Source organism: Antechinus flavipes, chromosome 1 (assembly GCF_016432865.1).
Source record: "Antechinus flavipes isolate AdamAnt ecotype Samford, QLD, Australia chromosome 1, AdamAnt_v2, whole genome shotgun sequence".
NCBI classification, from domain to species: Eukaryota; Metazoa; Chordata; class Mammalia; order Dasyuromorphia; family Dasyuridae; genus Antechinus; species Antechinus flavipes.
In genome coordinates this window covers 197,124,109-197,146,912 of record NC_067398.1, presented here as the reverse complement: position 1 = coordinate 197,146,912, position 22,804 = coordinate 197,124,109, and the positions used below count along the sequence as shown (strand labels likewise).

Below are 22,804 nucleotides of genomic sequence, written 5' to 3'. Positions count from 1 at the left end.
AAATTCATATGCCAGAATTTTTATAGTTCTCTTACTTTGGCTTCAGAGATACTCTCTGTCTCTAATCACTTCTCTATCTCCCTCATCTCCTTATTTCTATTATTGTTTATTAAGAGAATATTCCCTAAAGATTTATCCTTAGTTATCTTTTCTTTATTTTTCCTCTTGGGAAATGTCATTCATCCTCACTTCGACAATCATTTATAGGAAGGTTAGTCCTAAATTTACATTCTACACTCGATATTTCTTTTGAGCACTATGTCATTATCATCGCCAATCTAGTGAAATATCCCACTAATTTGTGAACTACAAAAGCTCCCAAACTTAGCTTATTATAATTTATAATATTTAAATTTATAAAAATTATTATATAATCCCCAAAGCCTGTTCTTCCTCCTGATTTTATTTTTTATGTCTATGGCACCACTTTTCAAAGATGTTCAAAAGATCAATATTATATTTTTTTCTCTTTTCTTTATTTTTCCTATTGAATCACTTATAATTTCTGCTGATCCTAATTTCACATCTTTCCATCCCAATCCTAAGGGGATTTAACTTTTTAAAAATTTCCTATTATTAATTCTTATAGTATGGAGTTTAGAGTTTTTCTTTCTGCAACTTTTAGTTAAAAGTCAGGTGACAAAAAGCATATGAGTGATATGAGATGAGGAGAAAGGAAGAAGAGAAAGCACTGGGTCAATTTTTTCAGTGAAATATAAGCCAAGGTTCTCAGATGAGAGAATGAGGAGAAGGAAAGCTATGTAAGATTTAAGGAGAAATAAAAAGGTTTGGAAAAAAAATGAATTGATTAAGGAGGAATAAAAAGAGTGGTTTCTTTAAGTGATGGATGAAGTAATCCAATCAGAATAGTTCTCCAGCTTTATTCAGTACTACAAGATTAGAATGGAAGACAATAAATGGCAGATTACATCCATGACTGGGGCTCCTGTCAGGCATATTCTAAAGTTCTCAAGACTTAGTTCTCAAGATGCTTACATTGCAAAGTTAATTAACACATACACCCTTAAGTGCATTCAAGACAATTAGGATGTGAAAATGACTAAAAATGTTAAGCAGAATCCTAATCTCATATAGTCTCTAAAGAAACAAAGTTATTTAAGCAGACTCTATAGATAAAGTAAATCAGTTTATACATTAAACTACCTTTAGAGGGTTCACAAAGGGATGATTGAGAGAGAAGCGATATCATCATCATCCATCATAATCTTCTTCTTCTTCCTTTTTTCCTTCTCCTCATCTTCTACCCCGCTCCTACTTCTCTTTCTTCCCCAGGATTAAGTGACTTGTCCAGTTACACAGCTAATACATGTTTTAAGCTGAATGAATTCAGCTTCTCTTGACTTCAAGGCTGATGCTTTATCCACTGTACCACATAACTATCTCATGCACATTTTCACTGGCTTTCTCTCATTCCTCATATTTCTGAACTCCTTGAGAGCAAAGACAATTTAGCACATGAGATGTAGTTAGTACTTAATAAATTATTATTGACTTACTGATTTAGATAATACTTGATTTTTCATTAAGTCATATTTAGAGTATAAACTCTTAAAAGTAGATTTCTAGTTTTCTGCTTTCTTTACACTTTCCTGTATCATCTGCTATCTGAGAAAATATTTCCCCAATGAGTCATCTATAGCCTAAGTAGGAGTGCACCAGTACTGTTAAGACAAAGGAGATGCTTCTAACAGATGCCCTTGCCCTAATACCTGCTCTACAGTATTTCTCTTAAATTGCAAAGACTCTTATAGTTGTAACCTACAGTGTCCAAATGTCACTACTCATTTTCTATGATTACTGTATGAGAAAAAGGACCAAAGTAGACGTTTGTCATTCAGTCAAGACAAGAGTCTGGTTCCACCACTGCCAAACCTAATCTTACAATCCCAGCTCCAATACTTCAGAAAGACTGTAGTAGAAAAAGATGATAATGTGGTCATATTCTTCATGGCCCACCCAGATCCTCTTATCACTCTCCTAGCTTTTCTACTTGTTCCTTTTAAAGATCATGACAACTGTCATGTGATAGAGACAGAAAAATTAAGATATTACTTAAATTTGAGATATCATTCTTCACATGACCTCTCTGCCCTCCAGTATCATCAAATCTCCTGTGCCGCCTTTTAAAATCTTAATATAAAAATTGATACCTCTCCAATTCTATGCATACCAAACTTCCATGACCTTTTCTTTTAATTCCTTTAATTTTGAGATGTCATTGATTAAGGGGGAAGAAGTTTTTTTTTTTTTTTTTTTTTTTTTAACTTACTTCCTCCTCCAAGATTCTCATTTATTAGTTTAATATTATGTGATTTTTGTCCCTATGTGATCATTCCTTCCATCATATCTGTTAGAATCCCTAATATATCCCCAATCTATCTTTACCCTAGATCTCTTTATTTCACTTCCCTTTTATTTTTGTATCAGGTAAACTTTGCATCCTCTTGAAATCAGGTTATCCCTGGGCATATTCATCAGTATTTGTTATTCCTTCTTTTAGGCAACCTGACATTGGGCAAGAGCCATCAATATAGTCCTTAATTCTGCATAACCAATTCTAGGCCCTTCCTCGGCCTCCAATATTTAGGAACATCTATATCAACATATTCATCACATAACATGTTCCTTGTTACTATTGATGGGCTGTTTTTATAATTTTTTTTCCCAAAGAATTAAGTAGATGGCTCAGTCTTCCCCTCCATCTCAACTTCATCCTTATATTTGAGTATATCAAAACATCATTATGCTTTAAATAATATGGACTACTAGTTAATAAACCTCTTATTTCCCCTGACCTTCACTTCCAATCTTCATTCCCATCCTCACTTTAGAGATGGTAAGTAAAAAGAGATGAAGACTTTTTTGGGTGAGACCTAAGGGGATTTGGTGCTTGAAAAGTCTATTTATCCCACATTGGCAGGAGAAAAGTTGGATTCTCTGGGGGCAACTAGTACCTGGAGAATTGGAAGGGAGTATATACAGGGGGGAAAAGTCAACAAGATAGGGGATAGAGTAATGGGTTTTGTAATCAGGGAAATAGCAAAGAAGGAAGTCTACCATAAGGGCAGTGTGCTTTTTTTGGCAAGGCATAATGGAAAAGAGGAATACATAAAGCAAGCCCTATAAGGCAGTGGCAGAAAGTACCTAAAAGACAAAGCCTAGAATAGATGACTTGAAAGTTGAATAACATAGAGAAGAGATAAATGAAATAATTATAGGGCTCATGAATCAGAGATTGAAAGAATAGGTTTTAGAGCAAATGGATAGAAAAAATAATTATGCACTAAATGAATCCAAAAAAGCTAGGTTATGTCCTTGATATCACATAAAGCACAAACAAATATTTTAAAAATAAACAAGGAAACAATATTATACTAAAAGGCACAAGAGAATGTGATAATCAGAAAGAGATAACAGACAGAACTAATTGTTGGAAAGGGGAGCAAAAATGAAATTTAAAGAATAAACAGAATTAGCTAGAGGAGAAGGGAAGAAGAGAAAATCTACTAACAGATGAAAAAAGAAGAGATGGAGCTATGTAATTGCATGAAACAGGAGCAAAATATGAACTAATAAATCCTTTCATTAGGGAAAATGGTAACAAAGAAAAAAGGTGAAGGGAAGATAATCTTTTTTATAAGAAATAAATTTATAAACAACAAATCAATATTATTGATAAATTTATATTCTCCAAATGACTCACAATCTAAATTTATAAAAGTATCATTAACTTAGTTTCAAGAAGACATAGATTGTGATATATTTCAATATCCCCCAATATTCTATATAACCTGAATAGAAAGATAACAAAAGGAAAAACATGTAGCCAAAAAAAAAAAAAAAGCTTAAGAAATGCATTGTAATGGGACAAAATAGAATATGTGTGTATATATACATATATATATATATGTATATAGACACACAATATATTTATGTGTCTATATATATATATACACATATATATATATGTAGATATACACACCATATGAAAATTTATAGAAACTGATCATATACTGGAGCACAGAGACATTCCAAATAAATGCAAAAAAAAAAAAAAAAGCAGAAATAATTTAAAAATCCTCTTTAGAAGCTAATGTAATAACAATAGAAGTTGGCTCAGGGGATCCAAACAAAAGATGCAGACCTAAAAGGGATTTTACAGTTAAATTTCAAATAATGAGTGGGTTAAAGAAAAACTTCATAGAAATAATCAATAACTATGTAAAAAAAGTAATGATGATGAAACAACATGCCAAAACTTCTAAGATGCAGCTAACACTATATTTGGAGGGGAGGAAGTCAAAAAATTAAAATCATTCATTAACAAAATATAAAGAAGATTAATGGCCAACTATTTCTCAAAAGAAGAACTTCAAAATAATGATATAGAACCACAGGGAAAAAAATGTTCCAGATCACTAATAAGAGAAATGGAAATCAAAACAATCTTGAAGTTTTGCCTTACATGCTGAAAACTATCAATAATGACAAAAAATATTCCCTGACAATGTTTGAGGGATTGTAGAAAGTAAGCAGATTACTACATTGTTGGCAAAGCTTTATTTATTTAAAGCTTTTTTATTTTCAAAACATATGCAAAGATAATTTTTCAGCATTGATCCTTGCATAGCCTTGTGTTTCAGATTTTCCCCTCTTTCCCCCCCATCCTCTTCCCTAAATGGCAAACAATGCAATATATGCTATACATGTTAAAATATATGTTAAGTTCAATATGTGTAAATATTTATACAATTCTCGTGTTGCACAAGAAAAAGCAGATCAAAAAGGAAAGAAAATGAGTAAGAAAAAATGCAAGTGAACAACATTAAAAAGAGTGAGAATGTTATGTTGTGATCCACATTCAGTTCCCACAGTCCTCTCTCTGGATCTAGATGACTCTCTTCATCACAAGATCATTGGAACTAGCATCAATCATTGTTTATATTTGTTATTTTACTGAGGTTTTAAAACTTGTTCTTTTTCTAGCTTTTTTAGTTATAAGCACTGATCTTTTTTATTTTTTGCAAGTAAGCATCTAGAAATATAAAATATCACCTAATAATTGCTTTGGCTGCATCCCACAAATTTTGATATGTTGTCTCATTATTATCATTTTCTTGGATAAAATTATTGATTGTGTCTATGGTTTGTTTTTTACCCATTCATTCTTTAGGATTAGATTACTTAGTTTCCAATTAAGTTTTGGTCTATTTTCTCCTGGCCTTTTATTGCATATGATTTTTATTGCATCATGATCTGAAAAAATGCATTTACTATTATTTCTGCCTTTCTGCATTTGATTTTGAAGTTTTAATGCCCTAATACATGCTCAATTTTTGTATAGATTCCATGAACTGGAGAGAAAAAAAAGTAAACTCCTTTCTTTCTCCACTAAATTTTCTCTAAATATCTATCATATCTAACTTTTCTAACATTCTGTTTACCTCCTTAACTTCTTTCTTGTTTGTTTTGTGGTTCAATTTATCTAGTTCTGAGAGAGCAAAGTTGAGAACTCCAACTATAGTTTTGCTGTCTATTTCTTCTTGAATCTCTCTTACCTTCTCCACTAGGAATTTGGATGCTATACCACTTGGTGCATATATGTTTAGTATTAATATCTTCATTATCTATGGTACCCTTTAGCAAAATATAGTTTCCTTCCTTATTTCTTTGCTTTTACTTGATCTGAGATCAGAATCACTACCCCTGTTTTTTTTTTTTTAACTTCCCCTGAAGCATAATGAATTCTGTTCCAGACTTTTATCTTCATTATGTGCATATCATTCTGCTTTAAATATGTTTCTTGTAAACAACATATTGTAGGGTTCTGGCTTTTATTCCAATATGCAATCCACTTCCATTTTATGGGAGAGTTCATCCCATTCATATTTACAGTTAAAATAACTATTTCTGTATTTTCTGCCATCTTACTTACCCCGTTATGCTTCTCTTTTTCCTTTCTCCCTTTCCCTCCTTCCCAGTGTTTTGCTTCTGACTACCATCTCTCTCAAATAGCCCTCCCTCTTTAGAGCCCCTCCCCATTTCTTACACCTTTCCCCTACTACTTCTCTTTTCCCTTCTTTTAGCCTTCCTCTTTCTGTTCCTCTTTCCCCTTCCGTTTTCCGATAAGGTGAGACCAGTTTCTCTGTCTAACCAAATATGTCTAATATTTTCTCTTTGAGCCAAATCTAATGAGAATAAGATTCACACAATACTCATCCCTCTCCCTTCTTTCCCTCAGTTATAATAGGTCTTCTTTGCCTCTTTGTGAGATGTAATTTCCCTTATTTTATCTCATTTTCCTTCTTTTCCTAGTACAATCCCCTTTCCACCTCTAATTTCTTTCATATTATCACAATAAAATCAAATTATATCTGGATTCTCTAGATATACCCACAGAAATATAATTCTCAAGAGTTCTTTCCTTTTTATCTTTCTCTTGAATTCTGTGTTTAGAAATCAAATCTTTTGTTCAGCTCTGGTCTTTCCATCAGAAATAGATGAAATTCACTTGTATCATTGAATGTCCATCTTCTTTCCTGAAAGATAATGCTCATAGCTTATTCTTGACTGTAATCCAAGTTCCTTTGCCTTTTGGAATATCAAATTCCAGGCCCTTCTATCTTTTAAGGTGGAAGCTGCTATGTAATGGGCTGAGGCTCGAGTTGATGCACTGAGGTCCCAAGCACGTGAGGGTAAATAGTAATTGGACCATACTCTATTTATATATGCTTGGAGAAAGAATGGCCCCCTCCCACTCTCTGTGCAAGTCCTGATATGTTGTATAGGAAATGATGTTTTTGGTGGGTGGAGGCAAGGGAGGGGAAAGGGAAGTGGAAGGAGAGACTGCTGGCTGGCATCTTGACACAGCTGCTTGCATTGCCACTGCTATGGCCCTTCAGCTCAGATCTCCCTCTGCTAGCTGGCTTCCTGTTGCAGCTGCCCGTATTGCTATCGCAATCTTTCTTGCCCATATTGCTATCACAATCCTTTTTTACCTCTTCACTTCAATAAAGATTGAAGATTTTCCCCTTAACCTGAATTCCTGACTCCGGCTGATTTTAAATATGCGGTCATCACACTGCTAGGTCTGGGTTATCCTGATTGTAGTTTTTAAGTATTTAAATTGTTTCTTTCAGGCTGCTTGCAAAATTTTTTCCTTGGTCCAATAATTCTGAAATTTTGTCATACTATTCCTTGCCATTTTCATTTTGGAGTCTCAGGAGCTGATAGGTGAATTCTTTCAATGGCTATTTTACCTTCTGATTCTAGGACATCAGGCTAGTTTTCCTTTATTATTTCCTGTAAGATAATGTCTAGGTTCTTTTTTCCATCATGGCTTTTAGGAAGTCTAATAATCTTTACATTGTCTCTCCTAGCTCAATTTTCCAGATCTAGTTGTTTTTCCTAGGAAATATTTCATATTTTCTTCCATTTTTTCATTTTTTTGATTTTGTTTGACTAATTCTTGAAGTCTTATTGAGTCATTCACTTCCATTTATTTCAATTCTAATTTTTAATATATTATTTTCTTTAGCTATCTTTTTTAGCTCCTTTTGTATTTGGCCAATTGAATTTTTAAATGAGTTGTTTTGTTCATTGCATTTTTTCCCCATTTCACAAATTCTGTTTTTCAATGAGTTGGTATCTTTTTCATATCTATTTTTAAGGAGTTATTTGCTTTTCCCACTTCATCAAATCTATTTTGTAGGGATTTATATGCTTTTTCCATTTTATCAAATCTATTTTAAGCAGTTTTCTTCAGAAAATTTCCATTTTTCCTTTTCCATACCCTCTTGCAAAGATTTCATTTTTCCCCATTTTTCTTTTAACTCTCTTTTAAGACTTTTTGAAATCTTCAAAGAAAGCCTTATGAAATGGGGTGGGGACAAGCTCATAATTCTCTTTGGGGCTTCATCTGGAGTTGATTTGTCTTTAGGAACCTCAGGATTTGAGGTCTGTTCTCTTTCTCCATAAAAGATGTCTATGGTGAGAGTTCTTTTTGGTATTTTTGCTCATCTATTTTAAGGGTTAAAGTCTGCTCTTAATGCAAAGGAATGAGAGATGCTTTGGTTTAGTTTAGTTTTTGCAGATTGACTTTCAGTGCTGGATAATCCTGGCCATGTTCTGTGTTCTTCAGGGACTCAGTTTACAATTTGCCTTTTGTAGCAAATCTGCCAAACCACCTGCTTGCAACCAAGATCGAGTAGCCTAAGAGGCCTGCAGAAGATTCCCAGTGCAGAGTGCACAACACTCTGGCTTCCCACTCCTGTTCCTTTCCCTAGGCTCCCTATACTGTGATCTGGGCTCACAGACTGTCCCCCTGCCCATTTGAAACATATCTATTCTGAAGTTCTTCTGGAAATGTGTTGTACTCCAAATATTTATGGGTTCTGTCACTTCAAAAACCAGTTTAGAGGCTCAATCTACTATTGGTTTGAGAGAAGGTCAGAGGAGGTCACAGAAAGTTGTGTCTATTCTCTACTATATTGGCTCTTCCCCCCAAGGAAATCCCAGAAAAAGTCCTTTATCAAATATCATAACTTTGTACAGGATGGGTGTTGAGATTGTCTAAGGAAACTTGATGACACTCTTTGCATCCCTGACAAAATATGGGAGCTAACTTGGAACTCAGAGTGAGACCACATATCTGGGACAGTTTGGATTAAAGATTGATTATAAAGAAAAATTCTAATGAATGTGTGTTAAACATTAGACTAAGAATAAATAAATAAGTACTAATAAACATATTAAATCATATTTAGTTGATTTATTTTAACTCTAAATTTTGTTTATTCATTTTAAATGTGGAAATATGTTTTTAATATGTAAGAGTCTGGAATTGTTGTGATTGAATATAGTAGGTTCAACCAGAAAACTATTAACTTTTTACTTCAAAATGAAGATGCATTTCTTTTTTTTCCCCAACCATATGGCATGAAGCAATACCTTATAAAATAAAAACTGTAATTCATATTGTACATTTATTTGAAGATTCCCTGGAAAGTTTTAAATATGGTTGTTGTCATGGAGACATTTTATAGTTGGAGAAGAAATTGAGATCTCCCTTAACCCCCAATTTAGGTTCTTTCCATGAGAATCATGCATTGGATAGAGTGAAAGAACATCTAAAAAGCTGTTTTAAGTTCCTGGTAGTACTTTGATCATCCCAGTCCATTTTTGTAGTCCCTCCTGACAAATTAAAGACATTATCTATTAATAGCCTCATACTGTGTATAGTAAAGACTAAAGTGAGCTTCCAGTAATATATCTATTCTTGCTTAGCTGCATGTACTCATTTTTAAAAAATTCAAGCTGTTCAGAAAGGTGTTTGTTTTGATATACAAAATCCAGACATGAAAAAACAGACATTTTATTCTTCTGTTATATATTACAGGAGTAATGCCAATATTCTCCCTTTTGTTTTAAAGAGATAATTCAAATGTGGTTTATTAAAAATTATAATTGTTCTACATGTAATTTTATACCACCATGAAAACCAAGCCCTTGTACTTAAATCCAAATAAAATATGCCAAAGAAAAATAAGTCATAGTCAATTGAGAGAAATGCTAACTGAGCTTCTGAAAAAATTATAATTGGAAATTTATATCAGATGTGATTGCTAAAGAACTGATTGATTAACAAAGATTGAAATATTACTTTTAAGAAGTTTGAGTCACAACATTGACAACTACTTTTAAGCATCTCCAAGTCAATCATAATAAAGTTTTCTTATGCAGTAGATATCCCTTGTTTATTTGCATCAGTTGATGCTCTATCACTAGTCGTTGGTTCAGAATATTCCAGTCCAGGTAGTTCATAAGGTTTAGTTGTCTTGTGTACTTTTTCTTCTCTTCTTTTCATCATTGCTTGATAACGCCTTAGATCTTCTTTTCTTTTTTGTTTCTTTTTTTGTGCCAGAAGTTTCTCCTGTTCCTGAAGTCTGATGATCTGCTCCTTCTCCCACTATTGTACACAGAAAATTTGTTTTATTTAGCAGATTGATATAAGTACAAGAACTATGTTAGAAAACCATACTTTCACATTAAGTGAATTAATCTTTGAGGATTTCTATGTTAACAAAGAGTGACAGTTGGAAAAAAAATATTTCCCTATTTCCAGAGCTTAGGTTCTAATAATAGAAATTAATATTTTTGAAAAGATGACACTTTTTGACACTTTTAAATAGTAAATATTGATTTTTGAGGTGATAATGAGTACATTTCTTTTTTTCTTTCTTTCTTTTGGAGGCAATCAAGATTAAGTGACTCATCCAGGGTCACACAGCTAGTAAATGTCTGGGGCCATATTTGAACTTAGGTATCTCCTGACACCAGGGCCAGTACTCTCTCCATTATGCCATTTAGCTGCCTCTGCATTATTTTCCAATAAAAATTCTAGTCAATTTTTGCTTCTGAAAACTTTATATTACTTCCTTCAGGAATTTTACACAGCACTACATTATAAAAATTAAAGTAAGTTTAAACATCTAGATCCTCAGAAAGAGAATTCATTTTTACTTTTTGCAAATAATAGAAATCATTCAATAGAAGAAGCTCAATTTGGTAGGGAGTAGCAATCTTATATTTCTGCAGCTCAGGCCTTAGTGATTTTTTTTTTTTTTTTTTTTTTTTAGTGACAATACTTGCCTAGAGGGAGAACCTTGTAGAATTTATGAAAAATGTTGAAAACACAAATCAAGCAACAAAATAGTACCTAGTATTACATTAATATGTAATGTTGAAGAGAAAATTGTAGAGCAGAGCAGACCTGTACTTATTTCTCAACAACTCTGTAAAACAGCCATTTGGGATCACTTGAGTTGGTTACATACATTTTATTGACAGCAACATGGCTTCTTAAAAATCCTTTGGGAATAAAGATATGGAATAAGTGTTGGACAGCAGCAGATTCTATTGTGCAGAGTCTGTACTAGGTCCCCAACATTTTCATGGGGCCAAGCTTACTTAAAAATAGATCATTGTTATCTTCTGTTGTTATATGACTTTCATTCTAAATATATTCTCTCCTCCCCTTCCCTGGGTCCCCAACCAATTCTTGCAACAAAGAAGCAAAAAAAAAAAGGCTAAAAACAAAGTTTCATAAAAGCAACATACACAAAATCCAAATCTGACAATATATGATTATTCTACCATAGTCTACACCCAAACACAACATTCTATAGTGGTCTTTCATCTCCACTAAAGAGGGAAGTGTATTTTTTCAACTTGGATCAAAGTTGTATTAGAGAGTCTGCATGAAGTTTCCTGGTAAGTCCTGAGGAATTGATTGTAAAACTGTTGTTTTTTTTTTTTTTTTTTTTTTTGGTCATCCTCCATCTAAAATATTAATTAAAAAAGGCACATGCTAACTTTCAGTCACAAATGATATCAAATTGACTATGATAAAATAGTCCTGAATTGAAGAAATATGAATACAATGCTATTTCATTGTATTCATGAATACATTTTTGTAATTATTGTAACAACTTGCAATTTGTGAGATCCATTCTTAGTATACAATTGCACTAGAGCACTGACACATAGTAGAGTGAAAATCTTTCCCCAGTTTACAGCTACCTTAGTGTCAGATACCCAATGGGAAAGAAACCATGAATGTCCAAGAAGTTAAGATCCTAAGATAGGGATTTGATATTGTTCTAGCTAAATACTAGAAAATGTTTCTTGACTGAGTTAACCTTTGGATGTATCCATCAACTCAACTCAACCAAAGTGAATAGTTAAGCACAGAACCATTTGAAAGCAAAGTTTAAGAATAAGAGAACAATTTGTTGGATAAGCAATTGTGGAATCAAGAGGTTTATATTTGGTGCGAGTGAAGGATCTGACATAATGGGACATTTAGGTTATTATACATAGTCCAAGGAGATGAGATTACTAGTCCATTAAGAGCTGAACTAATCAAAAGATTTTACTTAGCAAATTTATTTAAGGGGATCAACTAGAAATGAAAAGATAAGAGGGCAAACATCTTCTGAGCCTCCATATAGAATAATGGGAATCCTAAAGCTTGAAACTTAAGAGAGGCAGTGTGGGCCTATTGGAAAGATTAATTTCTTGCTAAAAATTTGTGGACAGATAGAGCAGAACAGAATGTTTCAATATGACCAATAGGTTGAATATGGAAAACAATATGACTAAGCTAAAGGAAGTAAGAAGGCTATGCTTTGGCTCAGGGTTTTTTATGACATTAGGGCTAAGGAAATAGATTTCAGAAAGGCAATTGATATTATGCAGTTTCATTAATGATGAAATTAGAATTAAATAACTATAAATATAAATTGCTAAAAAGAAGAATTTGAAACAAGAGAGAAATAAAGAAAAGGACAAATTTCCAATAAGTGGTAAAGGAATAAGAATGAATTCTAAGAACCTTTTAAAATTATGGAATGTTATTTTTTTCTATCTGCTGCTATCCTTATTATTCACCACCCCACCTTCCTGTAGTATTTACATTAGTAAAGTATTTGGGATACTGGAATGTTACCAAAGGGCAAAGGAAAGAAGAAGCTCTGAAAGCAAAGCACTGTAGAATAAAGAGTTTCTGACGTTTAGAAACCTTGTTAAACAAGGATGAACAATATCAGCTTAAAAACCTAAAATAAGACAACACTAAACCAAGATCTAGATATTCTGGTGGAAAAAGTAGTGGGGTTGCTACTCTGGGAGGTCTTTCAAGTTCCACACTCTTCTCATTGATTTCATTTGTGATTGGTTAATTGTAATTGATTGGGAACTCCTGCTTTTGAGACCAATGGTGGAAAAATACTATTCAAATTTCTTTTTCAGAATATATAAAAATTCCTTTAAAAAAGAGTCTCCTTCCCTTTTAATCAATCAGCAAATCAATATTATTAGCCATTTACTACATGCTAAGTATTATACTTAACCACTAATCTTCCTAAAAGGGACATGGGAATGTTCAAGATAAAGAATTACTGTAAAATAGTTTTTTTCTTAAATAACAAGGAAAAATCAAATCAGTTTTAAGTATATACTGGGAACAATCATATCAACACATAAAATAAATCTATGTTCTGCAGTATAAAAAATTACCAAAGAGGGAGAGAGAATGATAAAGAAACAGAAAAAGAGAAATAGAGTGTCAGGAGGTTATAGATAAAAGACAAGAACAACTTTGTTTGAAATATAAAGAAATTGAGGCCAAAATAATCAAGGAAATTTAGATACAATTTGTAAGTCATGCTTTGAAAAGAAGCTGATAGAAAATCTGATAGATTTTATGACATGCTTTAAAATACATACATATATATATTTCAAATACATGGATATGGGAGTGTATACATCCTCATATCTATATCACACGCACATACGTATGTAGACTATATATAAGCTATATAGAATCTATATAGACAATGACATTGGCTTTATAGCATTTCTTCAATTACTGGTGTTAAATATCTAATGAATTCATAATATTTTGTTTTTATAACCAAAACCAATAGTGTGATAATAACAGATCCTGTCCACAGAAAAAAAAATTTAAGCTTTAGATTTTAGAGAGATTTCAAAATAGTGAAATAGTATTTCAGAGTCAAAATGGCACTATGAAAAGGAGTACAGTCTTATTCCAAATTATCTCTTCTCCACAACATCTAGGAAAACCAGGAAAAAGTCACAGTGAGTCATTTTTTTTTTTTTTTTCAACTAGGGTGGCTTAGAGATACAGGCAGAAGTCTGTGAACACTAAGGACAAGGAATGTCTAAGAATATATGTAATTGAGAACATTATAGTTCCCAGAGAACTGAAAGAAGGTTGAGATTAAAAACTAGAGCAGGAATTACAGGATGGAAAGAAATCCCAGGCTAGCACTGAACTAGCACTGGGTAGGGAAAATGCCACCCAGCAACTCCTCTCTCCTACTACTCAGTTCCTAGTCACAGATTCAGGGAGAAGAGGAATAGTCCTAAACATGGGCCCTTGCTATGTACTGATTGATCAAGAACAAGTTCTAAAAATTAGCTGTGTGGCTCTAACCCCAGAAGAAGATCCATGTAAATCAGCATGTAAACTTGCTGTGGAATAATCAGGATTATTCCCAGACCAAAGACAGTTAGCAGTTTAGTTGCTCTGAATCTGCAAATCCTCAGCCTCTTCTCCAACTCTATCCCTCCACATACATACCCTTTGTACCTTAGGATCTTGCTCAACCTCTCAAATTTCAGTCTCTTAGAGTTTTCATTTGCCTCTTTCTTCTGACCCACAAGTACTAATTCCTTTCCTGATAAATGTAACTCTAGTCTAGAAATTTTATTTCAAAACAAGACATCCCCTTTTAATTCTTTATGCCATCAAAATTACTTTTTAAGGATGACTAGAGAATATATCCTAAAATTTTACTTTTAAAAGATACTTTTAATCTTCATCAAGTCTTGACATTGCAGAATCAGGAACTATTTGGCAAAATCTTTTACAATATTCTTTAAAAAAAACACTATAGTTATTTGGATTCAAATATTCTTGAATGGCTGGGATCCTAAGTCCTTACTGGTTCAATGTGTTAGACTGATTTCTAACACAATGAATAAATGGTTTTCTCTTGACTATCTGATGTTTAAATATTTGTCAAGGACTTATATGAAGATGGAATGCTTACCAAATATGGACAAAATATGAATCTTGGAGGAATAGTTAATATCCTGGACAATAAAATAAGGATCACCAAAATACCTCATTAAAGTACAATATTTGTTTCAATCTGATATTAAGTAGGAATAGATAGAACATCATTAATTTGGATTTTAAAAATCACCTGTACAAGTATGCAGTGGGAAGAAGGCATAGACAGAAAATGTGTAAGAAGGTATATTTTTTAAAATAATCTATTACATGCCTCCTCCTCCTCCTTTTCCTATTACAACTCTTCCTCTTCCTATTACTACCACTACTACTACTACTCCTACTATCATTGTTGTTATTTTATTCTAGATATGAGTCAATATGGGGAATTCTCAATGTGGTTTTTCCCTCTGCTGATGCAGGTCATTGATAAATTAGTTTTAGGGAATTGTCTGGGCAGTGATTTCATCAAGTGACTTGACCACAACCACACAGCCAGCAGGTCAATCATGACTCAAACATTCTGAACACCAAGACTGTTGCAGAATCCATTATACCAAGATCTTTCAATTCAGTGTTAAGTTGCAAAAATATACCCTTTTGTCCAGGATGGAGAAAATGTTAATTATAATAGATATGCTATGCTCTTCCCTAAGTTTTTTCTTTGCTCTAGGTATCATATTTAGGGAAAATTTAATAAAACTTGTATATGTCAATCAAGATAATTATGAGATTGAAAACTTTGCTATACAGGAATTGTTTGAAGAAGGTAAAGTTGCTTGACCTAGAAAAAGAAAACTAAAGAAAGTAGATAGCCTCAATTATTTGAATGGCTGTCTGGTGGAAGACAATTTAGACTTTTTCTTGCCATAAAAATAGAGCTAAGACTAATGATAGAAATTGCAGAAAGGAAGATATCAAACACACTAGAAAGAAATATTTTCTAACAATTAGATCTGAATACAAGTGAAATGGGCTACTGAGGAAGTCAAGTAAAAGCTGTACACTACTTATCAGGAATGCTGCAAAGGGGATTTCTATTCAGTTATGGACTAGACAAGGTAATTTTTGAGATCCCTTCAAATTTCAGGATCCTAACTGTTCGGTTCTGCAAACATATATTGTATCTAGGATATACTGCAACATATCCAACATATAAAGGACTGCTTGCCATCTAGGGGAGGGGGTGGAGGGAGGGAGGGGAAAAAAAATCGGAACAGAAACGAGTGTCAATATAAAGTAATTATTAAATAAAAATTTAAAAAAAAATTTCAGGATCCTATATATGGAAAAGTGAGGAGAAAAATATGAATTATATTTTACTGACCATATTAAGGTCATTTAGCAACAGCTTCCTCTTTTGCTTTCCTCCTCATCTTAAACCTAAAGTTCTGGTTTGGGGAAAAAGACACTACCTACAAAACATTTATCTCCCTTACAAGGAACAAGTAAATAGCATGTAGGTTATTGTAAATGACTTTTTAAAAATGTTTTTCAGAATAAGTTGCTATGAATCCTCTCAAATTACTGTTAGTCATATAAAGAAACTAAAGATAAAACCAGTGATTTAGGTCCTGGAGGGGGGAGATTTTTAAAGGAAAAAAAAATTGACTTTATTATTTTCAAAATAGATAGATCCTCATCACTTGCTATTATGTTGTTGTATGTGGATGGTGAATATGCTCCAAAAGAGAGAAGAGATGTGGGTATTGGAAGCCATTGAGTTTTAATTGGCCCAAAGATATTGGCCCTGATTTTGACTTGCTTTTTCCTTCTTTTTTGACCTCTGAATATTTAAGCTGCCTCTGTAACAGATTTTCAGTAAAATGAGGTTAGTAATTTTTATCTTTGACAAGTGTATGACATTGCAAAAGTATAAAGATCAACTGACATGGATATTATATATTATATTTCATGAAGGCTAAACTGTCTTGAAGAATTTTGGAATCATAATAAGGTGGTTTAAATGTTCCTATCCAATTCATGAATCCTCAAATGGTAGCTAATCCTACTGTTGGTCAATTATAATTATTGGGCAAATTGTGATGTAGTTGAACAAAGCTAAGGAAAAAAAAACCCAAACATCAACATACTACCTGGCTTCACAAAGCACTGCCTTTATGCCTCCCTATTAATTTATTATTCCATTCAAAAAGATTTTTCAAATCTTTTCATCCCTCTTCAAAACTTCCATAGAACCAACTTCTCAGCTGAGAACTTTGAATTATATTTTACTGACGATATTAAGGTCATTTAGCAACAACTTCCTCTTTTGCTTTCCTCCTCATCTTAAATCATGCAGATTCCTTTTGTTGCTATCTCATGATCACTCCTTTTCAGTCCCCTTTATTGGATCATCATTCAAATCATACCTTCTAAATATGAGTTTTCCACAAGGTTCTGTTCTTTTCTCCCACTTCACCTGGGGATCTGATCAACTCCCATCTCTATGCTGATTATTATCCAATTTATTCATCTCTGCTGACTTCAAGTTTCATATCTTCAGTTGCCTTTCAGATATCTTTAAATGGATATCCACTAGACATTTTAAACTCAATATATCCACAATTGAACTAATTATATTTTCCACCCAAACTTTCCCTTGTCCTGGTTTTCCTATGTAAAGTGACACAATTCCCTCCCCCTCCATTACCAAGACTCTCATTATAGGTGCTTGAGTTTACTTTCAAAGCTTCTCTTGCAAACACCACCTTATCTCCTCTGATACTACTACCAACCTTGTTGCAGGCCCTCATGACCTCATGCTGTTACTATTGCAGTGCTCTTCTAGTTGATATTTATATCATAAATTTCTCCCACTTCAGTCCATCCTTCACTCAGTTATCAAATTAATTAGTTTTCCTGAAATTAGGTAGGTCTGACATGTTATCCCCCCATAAAATACAGTGTCTCCTTATGATCTGCAAATGAGATAGAAAATACTCTGTATGACATTCAAATTCCTTCATAACTTGATGCTTTTCTACATTTCCAGTCTTTTTATACCATATATTCTACCATGTATTCTATAATCCAGTGACATTAGCACCTTGATGTTTCTTGAACAAGACACTCTCTCTCCATATTCTGGGCATTTTCACTGTTTACTCTCCATGCCTTGAATATTTTCTCTCCTCTTAACTTCCCTCCTGGCTTCCTTTAAGTCCCAGTTGAAATCTTAGCTTTTCCTATCTCTCTTAATTCTAGCTATATGTCTCTATTTATTATTTCAAATTTATCCTGTATAGAGCTCATTTGTAAAGTTGTCAGCAGGTTGTCTCCTCCATTAAAATGTGCACTCTTGAGGGCAGGGACTGCTTTTATTTTTCTTTGCATTCCCAATGCTTAATACTGGGCAGATGTGTTATGAATATTTATTTATTGAACTAGATAATTCACTGACCAATTTTTAACTATAGCCTTTCCTGGTTCTTCACCTAGGTCATGCCTACTAATGTGGCCTCACCTAAAGTTTTTTCTTCGACTGTCTTCTCCCTTTATATTATTTTCCTTGGTGATCTCATCATATACTGTGATTTCAATTTTCATCTCTTTGCAAATAATTTTCAGATCGACTTTGCCTAACCCTGACTTTTCACAATCTATTTATTTGCATCTAAATCTGTCTTTTGGACATTTCAGATCAAATGTTATGTAAATAAATGTCTTAAAGATATCTTAAAGTCAACATTTTCAATATTATTGGACATCATTGTTCCCCCAAAACCACTACTTCGTCCTTCTTTCCCATCACTGTTGAGAGTATCCTCCCATTTACTTAATCTCACAACCTAAATTATTATTATTATTATTATTATTGTTATCCTAAATTAATTATTTTCTCTCACATTCTTCATACATAATCTGATGTCACACCCTCTTACTTGTTACTTCCAGGATCAAATTTAAAACTAATTGCTTGGCTTTTGTAACCCTTTATATGCTAGCTGCTTTCCATGTATTCAGCAATTCAGTGTCACGGGCTTCCTTGCTTTTCTTTGAATAAAATACTTCACTTCTGATTCTAAGCATTTTCACTGACTTTCTCACAAACCTAAAACTCTTCCTAATCTCAACCTTCTGGTTTCCCTATATTCCTTCAAACTCTCATCTTTAATTTTTGTGTCTTGCCTCTAAGACAACCTCAGCCTTTTCCTAGATTTATCTTATTTGTATAAAGTTGTTTTGCAAGTTGTCTCTTGTTAAGATTGTGTCTTGAGAGCTGTGGCTGTTTTTTTTTGTTGTTTGTTTGGTTTTCTTTGTATCACCATGGTTCAACAAAATGCTCAGATACTTAATAAATGCTTTCTGATATACTGAAGGTGTTACAACTATAGATATATTATGTTCTCTATACCATATACCCCATGCTGATTTTTCAAGTTGGTCATTTGGAACTCTCTATCTAATGCCCAGTCTTATAGTAAGTTGCTAGGGCAATAATCCTATAGATTAAAGTATACCCAAATCTAAATGATATAGATAAGCATTTCTTTAATTTTTAATCAGTAAATGCAATAATTTATTCCTTAGTTTAGAAAGATGAACATAGTTAAATAAAATAAAGGAAAATATTAACGATGATCATAAGGATGTAATTCTACAGTTGATAGTATCATGTTAGAAATCTCAATTTCCAAGTGTTGTAGTATAAGCTTACCTATTACTGCTACCACTATTTCTCTGCTTTAAAAAAAAAAAAGCTAATGAACATTTTCTTCCCTCTTCTCTTGCTTTAACCTCCCTAACACAACAAAAGTAAATTTTGGAGAAATTCATATACATATAGCAGAATAGACAAATGAATTGTCCTAATAGTTAGGTCTTTTGCTTTCCCAGTCCATTTACATCTTCTAGGGAACAAAATGATTAATAGCCTTTCTCATATCTCAAAGTCAAAAGTTGGTCACCATGTAACTTTTTAACTTTTAAGGACTGATATTTAGTTGACAAAAATATTCATCAGAGAAAATCAAAAAAACTCAAAAATTAGATTCTTGTCACAAATTATTGCTAATTTAAGAAATATGTTAGGCTAGTAGTATCTTACAAATACAAAAAGGCAAAGTATCCCATACATTAAGGAAGATATTAAAATGTATCAGTGGTATAACAAAGCAATTAAATTTGGCAATGTACCTCCATGGTCAGATTTTGTAATTTCCAATGTTTTCTTTATGTGGGCTGCATATAGAGGTTCATGGGTCAAAATTATATTTTCTTATTCAAGGAACCTTTATAAAACATATATAACATATATTACTGGTTTAAGATAGTGAATATTACCTGCTTATCAATAAGAGTTTTCAATGCCATATCTGCACGAGTAATGATATCTGGATATGGACGGACTAGTTCTTTTTCTGGAGGTCTTTCCCTTCAGAAACAAAAGACAAAAACTATGATTAAGCATATGCATTATCACTAGTATATTTCTGTTCATTATAACTTACATATTAACCATTTTATTATATACAATCAGTACAAAGTACTTATGAGAATTTCCTATTCAATCCAGTAGCTTTAAAGGTTTTGTCTTTATTTTTGATGATTAATCCTGATATATGTGGTTTTTACATTTGACTTGAACTAAGAATAATCCAAAAAACAAAACCCTTTGCTTGTTTTGAAAAATGTATGCAAATTACTAGATCTATAAAGAAAAATAAAGTAAATAACTCAATCTCAAAAGAGGGAAAATTGAATGAGATATCAGTGAACAACTTAAGAGGAAAAAATGTGGGTTTATAAGTGAATTCTCTCAAGCATTAAGGGGAAAAAACAATTGCAATAATATTTTAAATACAAGTAAACAAAAAAAAAAAACATGTCTGGGTTGACAGTTTTTCTACTATGAGATTTCTGTCAGTCCCATTACAAGATTTTTAAAAAATGATGTTATACTCATAACTGACAAAGAGGTAAAAAGTTTTTAAAAGTTATCATAGTTATTTGAAATAAAAATTTATTTATGCTATTGTTAGTGATGAACTTTGTCCTAAATATAAATTTTGCCAGAGATATTAGCTAATAATTTTATGAAACCACTATGATTAGTTAAACTTTTACAATAGTGACCTTTTGTTGTTGAAAATGATGTGTTTCTCATGAAAATTTTATCTATGCACTAATAAAACTTATCAATAGACATTTCTGACTTATTTTTAAATCATCAAAGAGTTTAAGTGGTTTTGAAGTTATTTATTTTTAGGTGTTGTAATTTTTTATATCATTAGAATTTTTTTAGTGTACCTCCCAAAATTCTCTTCCAGAAAACCATCCTACAAAAATATTTTAAGAGAAAAAAAGAGGAAGAGACAAAAAACCCCACAACTAACAACGGATAAAAAAAAATTGAAAATATACGCAATGTACTACACACACAAACCTCTCAAATGTGTAAAAAAGTAGAATTGACATATCTTCTCATATCTCTTTTTTAGAGCCATACTTGCTTATTGTAATGTCATTACATTCACTTTTGAATGTCTTGTAATGGTTATTAGTTCCATTTATATTATAGTGGTCACTGTATATATCTTTTTTGACTGCTTACATCACTCTGTATAAAGTCATGGAATTCTTTCCATTCTTCTCTGTGTTTATCACAACAATAATTTCTTACAGTAACATTCATATACCACAATATGTTTAATCAATCCTTAAATGCTGATAATCTACTTTGTTTCTTACTCTTTGCTGCCACAAAATTGTTATTGTAAATATTTGGTGAATATGGGTACTTGCTTTCTTAGTAATGTCCTCCTTGAGATATGTCTGATACTTAAATCTCTAGATCATAGAGGATGGATATTACCATCACTTTAATGATGTTAATGATGATTGATTTCCAAAATGGTTTTATGATTAACAGCTCTATTAACAATGCATGTTTTTTGCTTCACTTCCCATCCTCTCTAACATTGACTATTTCCATTTTTTGACATCATTGCCAACTTCAAGGTATGATTTTTCTTCTTCCTGAGATTTCTAGTATTATTAGCCTTTTCCTCTCTTATATCTTCCCATATATTTTCCTTATATTTCACATTTAAGTCTTTTCCTTCTGATTATGGATCTCTTGATTGCAAAGCTATCTCAGTCTCTTATACTGGAGAAATAACTTTTCACTATCATTTTTCTTAAATTGATGATGATCCTTTCTCCTTTAGGTCTAATGGAGTCTCTCCACACACCCACCACCAAAGACACATACACACACACATATTGGCACTTTGGCTCATTTCCTTTTGTTGTCTGTTTCAATATTTTCATTGTTGCTCCAGTTATTTTATATTTCCACTTTCCTACCCTTTTTTTATTTTTTTGTCTTTCTCCTCCTGTTCATCTTCCTCCTCTTTACTGGGTTTGACATTGGGCAAAGTTGAGTTCTGTTTTTTGGTGCCACAGAATGGTTGGGTAAGAACAGGGAAGAGTGATGATCCAGTAAAGATTGTAGAAGCTGCACAGGAATTGTTCATTTGATCTCAGAACGTATGCTTCTATATAGGTCCATTGTGCAGCTCTGCCATGAGTGGTAGTTGATTGGGGAGGAGATGATGAGTGAGCACCTGGGAGATAAGCCTTCTCTGCTGTTACTCAGATTATTACCTAATAAGGTTCTTGATGTATCTATGGAAAAAACTGCAAAAAGCTTTGAAGTTGTGTGTTGTGCATAATTCTTATTTTAGAGAGTTTTGAGATGTTATGACGATCAAAAAATATATATTTAGTACTTCATCTTACTGATCACATGACATAAACTGAACTATTTATTTTTTTTAATTAAAGCTTTTTTAATTACAAAGCATATGCATGGGTAATTTTTCCAACATTGACCCTTGAAAAATATTTTGTTTTAACTTTCTCCCTTCTTCCCCGCCCCCCATCTCCTTCCCTAGCTGGTAGGTAGTCCAAATACATGTTAAATATGTTGAAATATATGTTAGGTCCAATATATGCATATATATTATACAGTATCTTGTTGCACAAGAAAAATCAGATCAAGAAGAAAAAAAAAGAAAAACTGAGAAAGAAAACATAATGCAAGCAAATAACAACAGAAAGAGTGAGAATGCTATATTGTGTCCCACACTCAGCTCCTATGATCCTATCTCTGAATGTAGGTGGCTCTCTTCATCACTGAACAAGTGGAATTGGTCTGAATCATCTCATTGATGA

General features: G+C 32.6%; 1 protein-coding gene across 1 annotated transcript in view; it reads right to left on the bottom strand.

The window, feature by feature from the left end:
* Positions 1-9,596: 9,596 nt before the first annotated feature.
* The window catches only part of TMEM232 (transmembrane protein 232), a 157,979-nt gene continuing 144,771 nt past the window's right edge, over positions 9,597-22,804 (bottom strand). The window contains exons 13-14 of the mRNA XM_051994752.1: positions 19,910-20,000; positions 9,597-9,988 (exon numbers count right to left, since the gene is read on the bottom strand). Coding sequence (XP_051850712.1) covers positions 9,755-9,988; positions 19,910-20,000 — 325 coding nt within the window. The 3' untranslated portion in view covers positions 9,597-9,754. The remainder of the gene's footprint in view (positions 9,989-19,909; positions 20,001-22,804) is intronic.